This window comes from Lygodium microphyllum, chromosome 12 (genome assembly GCF_053477565.2).
Source record: "Lygodium microphyllum isolate KBCC chromosome 12, Lygodium_microphyllum_v1.1.10, whole genome shotgun sequence".
Classification (NCBI taxonomy): domain Eukaryota; kingdom Viridiplantae; phylum Streptophyta; class Polypodiopsida; order Schizaeales; family Lygodiaceae; genus Lygodium; species Lygodium microphyllum.
This window is the reverse complement of record NC_141146.1, coordinates 68,545,293-68,552,771: the sequence shown is the minus strand read 5'-3', so window position 1 is coordinate 68,552,771 and position 7,479 is coordinate 68,545,293. Positions and strand designations below refer to the sequence as shown.

General features: G+C 41.2%; 1 protein-coding gene across 1 annotated transcript; it reads left to right on the top strand.

Moving 5' to 3' along the window:
* The first annotated feature begins 6,320 nt into the window (after positions 1 to 6,320).
* Positions 6,321 to 6,936, top strand: LOC148027881 (uncharacterized). The gene is made up of 3 exons (XM_087689885.1): positions 6,321 to 6,455; positions 6,547 to 6,693; positions 6,778 to 6,936. The coding sequence occupies exons 1-3, from the start codon at positions 6,393 to 6,395 to the stop codon at positions 6,934 to 6,936; spliced, it is 369 nt and encodes a 122-aa protein (XP_087546011.1). The 5' UTR covers positions 6,321 to 6,392.
* The last annotated feature ends 543 nt before the right edge of the window (positions 6,937 to 7,479 follow it).

The window sequence follows — 7,479 nt, the reverse complement described above, 5'->3', positions numbered from 1 at the left end:
ATAAACATATTGCAATGCTTCCAAGTGCTAGAAGGGTTATTATTAGGGTGTGCATGGATTTTTCTATTTAACAAGCTATTTATATGTTTTCTGTAGCTTGTTTGGGTAAGGCGATAGGTAACTGTATGCTTACCTTGTAACACAGTTGGGTGAGAACTTGCACGAGTGTAGAAAGAACCTACTTGAGCATCATGGCTTGCCAGGCCTAAGTGCTCAAGTTAATGGTTGTTGCATTGAATCTAGGGGGTCACCTCAAACTTGAGAGTCCTTGCTTGTGCCCTGATGTACAATTGAGCACAATCTTAATTTTAGATCTATGTGTAATGGAAAGGACTTGTGAGTTTATGGTTAGGATAGTCAAGTCTAAGGGCCTAATTTACCTTGCTCGAGCACTTGAGTTAGCAAGAAGCAGTTATTTGAGTGGACTAGTACTAATCGAGTGGCATTTGCAAAATCAAAGGCATTGAATGACTCTAAGTTTTAATGTCATGAAAATTGGACTTTGTGCATAGAAAATAAATCAATTACAAAATGCCTCATTTTTTTCAGTGGTTACACAAGTGTGTTGTTTAGTTGTGGCACGCAGACAAGAATGCAAGGGCAAAAAGACTTCTTGATTCTCCATCACTCTCCTCTCTTCTTCATATTTCTTAAATTATTTGAGGACAATAGCCTCTATTTCCTCATTGTCATCCTTCATGTTGTTGCTCTATTGGCATTCCTCTCTTAGGTAAAAAATGCACATGGATAAGGGATTGTTCACAATAAAGCTATGGAGGAACACAATAAATTTAACAAATTCCTTGTGAGGATGATGAGACATTGTCCAATTAGTTATTTAATTTTGGGTATACCTTTAAGATCTCTATTTAAAACACCCCCCTCATTCCAACATACGTCATTCTTTGTTAAGCCCCTTGTTTTAAACATTTTCTTTTCTCTCTTCCCCTTTTTCTAACATTACCTTCATCTTCTCTCACTTGGCATGTACTTCAGTATAATAATCTTATCTATGTTCTTTCTCTCCTTAGTCTTAAATGCACTTGAGTGCCCACAAGTTGCCTTATCCAAAGGCCTATTCCATTTGAAGCTTCTCATGATCTACCCTATATCAAAATAGTGTATCCTTTCATGTCATTGTCTCACTAGTCTAATTTTCTTCTCTATCATCCTATCTTAGTCACATGGTCTATCCTATCTTATTCAAAACAGTGTATCCTTTCAAGTCATTGTCTCACTAGTCTAATTTTCTTCTCTATCCTATCTTAGTCACATGGTTTTAGATGAGCCAGTGCAAGATTGGGAGATTGGCTCCTCACCTCTTGATCTTCATCCCATTGCAAAGGCCACCTATTGTACCCTTGGTGGGAATACAATTGCTTTAGAGGTATTGACTAAATTCATTTCTCCACAATGCAACCAAAAATGTCAAGCTACACACACAGCTTGTAGGACTTGGATGGAATTGCGACTATTATTTTAGGAGCTTCAATGCTCATGGATTCAATCATCTCTTATAGTCGACTCATACTCAGTTTCTCAAAATTTTCTACTCTCTTCTCACTCTTCCAATCAAGCAAAAAATGGGAGCTTGTAGTAGACTCAGCTTCTTACCTATGTATGTTGTCGAAAGCTCAATGATGGCCTCATGATTTGGGTATCACTCTCTTGAATCCCTCTCCTCACTCCTTTATCACAATGTTCCACTCCTCGAGTGCTCTACAAAGAAGGAGAAGAAAGAGAAGAAGGAAAAGAAGAAGGAGAAAAGCTCCTTCAAACTTGATTCCTCAGTCTCACACTTATTCTTTTACACATAGTATCACTCTTGATCCTCTCACCACGAATGAGAAGAAGAGATGGAAGGCAAGAGAAGAGGAGACCTACACTATGTCAATTCGCTCACTCACACTCTCTACTCTCACTCTCCCTCACTCTCATATTTTGCAGAAGAAGATGGATGAAAGCATGAAAGCACAAAATAGATTCTCAAGTTTGCACACACCTCCATTAGAGTTTCCATTTTCTTTCTAGCTTTTGCCTATGGGCCTTGGGATTTAAGGCTAATCCCAATAATTTGGGAGCCCTTTCCAAATTTTAGGCTCTTGATTGAACCTAGATTGGAACTAAGCAAATATAAATTTTAGTATACATGCATATGCCCTTTTTATTTGCAATCCAACAAACATTTGATAACCTTACACATTCAAAATATGTAACATTTGCACCTATCATAGTCAAAACTGCAATATACCCAAAAAAAGATGTCAATCAACTTGCACAGCCAAAATGGTAGCCAAAACAACCTCACGTGGTAAAACGATCCTCTTCATGCTCACAAAGTTTCACAGCAATCAGAGAAGATGGGATTCAGATAGTTTCATGTATATGCATGACTTCAACCCTGATCCTAAGAGTTAGAGCTTTCCCATGAGCTCATAGGAGACATTTAACATAGTAACAGTCCTCCAATCCTTGCAGACTTGCCTCCTTAGATTTGTACATATCACCTCAATGAACCATTGATTAAGATTGGAAGTTCCACTCTTAATCTCATTCAAAGAGCCACAGAAGATTAGTCCAACACTTCTCACATTTCAAAAAATAATCCTATTAGGGAGACCATCAATGAGCCATCAACACCTAGGGTTTTGTTTTTCTTCATGGGGAAAATCACAATTTTGATTCCCTCCTCTAAAAATGGCTTATCAAATAGCAATGCATTTTTAAAGAAAATTTAAGAAAGGTAATATCCTTATTTGAACACTCCCCATGAATATCATGTTTAGCATAAATGGCATCTACTAATTAGTTGCACAATATAGTTTTTATTTTACCCTCCAAGGGTTTGATTTCATTATCATATATTACTTGTACAATGGTATCACTACAACACAATGCTGCCATACACGCGTCCATTACACGCGAAAAGTTACGGGCGCGTGTATGGTCGTTTATACTTACAGCAATATCGGGCGCGTGTATACATGCATGTAACAGCGCGTGTATAATTGCATGTGTGGGCGCGTGTATTTGCGCGTTAAATCTGTCATAATACACGCTCTGTTACACGCGACACAGAGCCTAACTACAGAAATCCATTTCTTTTCAAAACAGAAAACCATTAAGTTTTAAAAATGTCATTGTGCATTGCAGTGTTTACAAACCATTACAAAATCCCACTACATGCACTTACAACAACGTAATATATTGAAAAATATATCTTCATATGGTTATTGAAAGACAAAGTATACAATAGAAATGTCATGAATTTGGAACAATACAGTGATGGATTAGTTAGGGTTCGATCTCATCTTCAATAAGATCCATCCTTGCCAAACGATCAACATCAATATCCATTTGATCAATTTGTAAGGCTACGATTAAATTTATTCTACTATCGCTATTTTGCCCATTGATAATGGTACCGATGCCTTGATCATTCTCATCATCATCACCATCATCCTCAATGGAAGGGTCATCCTCATGATCATGAGAAATGGCACGCTCATCCTCATTATCATGATCATCTACATTGGCATGTTCGACATCATCTTCTTTGCGGCTTGCCACATCCTCCATATGCTCCATATCAGTGAATGTATTATACATTACTTTGGAATGTGGTGCAATAGGGATGACATACCACCATTTACTGTCATGCACCATTGGCAGATAGATAACCTGCTCAAATACACATAATTCATTAATTAATTAGCATATCAAAAGTCAAGGGGTGCGCGAGCTTAGATATATATGTACATGAAACACATTTGTAAAAAAATGCATACCTGCTCACATTGTTGTGGCAATACGAGCCTATCTTTCTTTGTTTGCCAAAACTTTGTAGAGTCAATAGTTACATAGCCACTTGCATGGCGTTTTATCGTTGCGTTAGGCCCTTTTTCCACCATGTTCATTTGCCATTTGACATCCAAAACATACACAAAGAAGCGGCGAAAGTCAAGTCTGTATATGTCTTGGATTGTGCCACAATAATCATCAATTTTTCCATTGGCTCCCTCAAAGCTACTAATGACACCGCAATCTTGTGTATTCCTCTTTTCATCTATTCTTTGTGTTCGAAAATGCTTGCCTTCACACCATATAGCATTGAACATAGTGCACTGGACCAAAATATAAGCAATATCTATGTAAGCAATTAATGTGAATAAATATGAAAAGCCAATCACTTACAAAGAATGCAAATTTACATTTGTTCTATGTACCTTTAACATGCATCCTTGTGCATACTCCCATTCTTCCGCCGTGATATGCAGCCCCTCATCTCTCTCTGCTCTCTCCATTTCCTCATGCAACCAATCAACATGAATATCATTCGGAAGTGTTGCTAGATGCTTAGGGTACGCCTTACGAGAGCCATGTTGCCTCCGAAAGAGAGCTCTGTCTGCTTGCCTTTTTGTCTTTGCATCCTCGTATCTTGTAACCCATCTGCTCATCACATCACTATTAAGGATGCAAGTGAAATTAAGATCATCAATCAATGTTATGTCCAAAATAACCAATACAGAAGTAGGATGATGACATGCTATGTCCAAAATAACCAATACAGAAGTAGGATCAGTTTTTAGTGAAATCATACACATCCTATGCACAAAACAATGGATACACAAGAACAATCAGTTTTTAAAAAAAGTATAAATAGGCTCTGTGTCGCGTGTACAGGCGCGTCTAAAATCTATTCTGCTGCGCTTTTACACGCGCTTTTACACGCGTGCTTTTCGCGTTTACCTACCGCGCGCGCCGCTTTCTTTCTTTCAAAAGCCCTCTTTCAAAACACTTCTTCTTCTTCTTTCTGCGTCGCTTTCTTTCTTTCAAAAGCCCTCTTTCTCCCTCTTGGACTACCCAAAAGAAGCAAAGGGTGCAGACAACACAGAAAGGGAGAGAGAAGCAAGAATCAACGAACTCACTTTTCAAAGACTTTTCAAAGAGGTTGGTTGTCGTTTGTTTGTTTTGGCAAATCTGTCGCTTTCTTTCTTTCCACCCGTGCTATGTGTACTTGAAAGCGACAGAGGATAGAATTCACACACATTGTATATGTGCTTAACTATTTATTTCTTGACAAACGACATCCGTCAAGATAGAGGAAAGAGAGAAGAAGGAACCCTTGTGTATGTGTTTAGTCATTTCTCCCTTGATGGACAATGTCCGTCAAGATAGAGGAAAGAGTTTTTGTTTTTCATGAATTTCGTCACTAATTCGAAATGAACTTCTTCTTTTGGCTTATGATCTTCTACTAATTCGATGTTTGGTATTGTAAGAGATATGTTTATTTTCTAGAATGGTAGATATATGTTGTAGGTTATATATTGTAGGAGATATATTGAGGAGATATATTGTAGGAGATATGTTTATTTTTTATATGCATGTTTTGCTTGGTTCATTGAGGCGGAATTTCGACGCTTTGCAGATTCTTCATGGATCCAGGCTCTTCCTCCGATCCGTGGGCATACGCCACTTGGATGATGGAGATGATAAACCATTTTGGGCGCCATCCTAATCCAGTGGAGCTGACAGAGTATATGTATGCCCATCCTCCTCCTAGACTCCCAGGTCACACCGCGCCCCCAAGTACACAAGCCTCTCCACTGCCGTCTACGCCTGCGAGTCCGGCGAGACGTACCCCTGCGCATACACGCTCACCGAGGAGGCACACCCCTGCACGGACACACTCACGCACACCCTCCTCTGTACCGTCACGTGAGGGCTCACGGCCACCATCACGTGCTCCCTCACAGCCACAGTCACGTACACAGTCACGTGCAGCCACCCCTAGTCATGGCTACTCCCGCAGTACAGATGAGAGCCGACGCCGCAGTAGGGAGAGCGGGAGTGGAGGATTATGCGGCGGGTGCTTTGGTGGGGGGGGTAGTAGGGCACGCGGTGAGAGAGGGCATGGAGGGAGGCATGTACGAGGAGACAGTGAGGAGTCGGAGGAGGCGAGAGAGGTGGAGGGAGAGATTTTCTACGATGTTACGGATAGGGGCGGGGTAGTCATGGATGCGAGAGGGAAAGAGGTGATGGAGTATATGCGGGGGGTAGTTTCAAACATGTATAGAAACTGTTTTGTAAAATTTAAAGATCAGGATAGCCGGTTAGTTAGGGAGGTCCTAGATAGTGTACATAGTCGGTACCCCAATCCCCCACGAGCGACATTCTCGGATGTATGGGGAAGGACGCGAATAAGGGAGATCTTAAGTAATAAAAGATCTCACCTTAAGAAACTCGCGTACGATGATGGGGTGAATGTAGCTGCGGGTGGCTATCCTTGTGAGAAACCTGCCACTGCCCACAAACGCGAGTGGAAGGAGGCAAAGAAGCGCGCAGAGGGAGGCGTGAAGAGCAGGCAGCATGTGGAGGCACGACGGATCCAGATGGAGACCATTGGATCGTCGCATTTCGGATCTGGCGGCGTCGAGTCGTGGGAGGCAGAGTTCGTAAGTAACTTGCCTCTTTATTTGATTGTTTGCCAAATTCATTGATTCTATGATTGTTTTGATCTTACAAACTATCTTGATTATGTTACAGCGACGGGTTATGGGGAGAGGGCCCACAGCCCACGAGACTGGGTATGCTCGCCGCAATAGCAGACGTGACACGTGGGCCATCTTCAGAAACGAGGGACGTATTACGGATGCGCAGTTTGACGCGGCCATGAGACCATACGGTCGACAGGTACTTGAAAACTCTAAATGAATGATTTCGGTTTATTTAATTGCATATATATGTATACTTACATACGGTATATTTCTTGAACAGGCACAAGCTGCTGATGCTCCTGCCCCTGATGATCCAGCCGCCACTGCTGATGTTCGTGCCACTGCTCCTGGTGGAGGCGAGCACCACTCATCGGAACATACCGATGCGAGCTCCTCTGATCATGGAGAGAGCACAGGGTCCTCATCATCCTCTGATTAGCTTTCAGAATACTGTAGGATGTGGTTGTACAAAAATTTTTGTAACTGAAGCCATGGGCTTTTTTGCACCTAGCTCCCTATTTGACTTTGTATATATTTGTTCCTAATTAAAGCCATGGGCTATTTTGACATATGGACTCCCTTGTACACAAATGTATCATGTATTGACAATGTATTGAATCGTGAGTCTTGAGTCGTGTATTAAGTTTTAGATAGTAATATTGAATCGTGTATTCATAGAGAGTGAGTCTTGAAATCTAAATCGCTCTTTTTTTATGGTGCAATGCACCAAAAAAAAATCCAGAGAGTGCCTTTGGGTGGCTGGATGCTGGAACAGCATCCAGGCACCCAAAAGCACTCTCTGGATTTTTTTTTTCCCTCTGCGATCGCGTGTATAAGCGCGTGTCATCTGTCAAAATCGCGTATATTTGCGCGGATAGTCTGGTTAGATTCGCGTGTAAATTTGCAGCAAAACTGCGCAGAACGCGTGTATGGATTCGTGTATTCGCGCGACTGGCTTCACTGTACACGCGCTTTTACACGC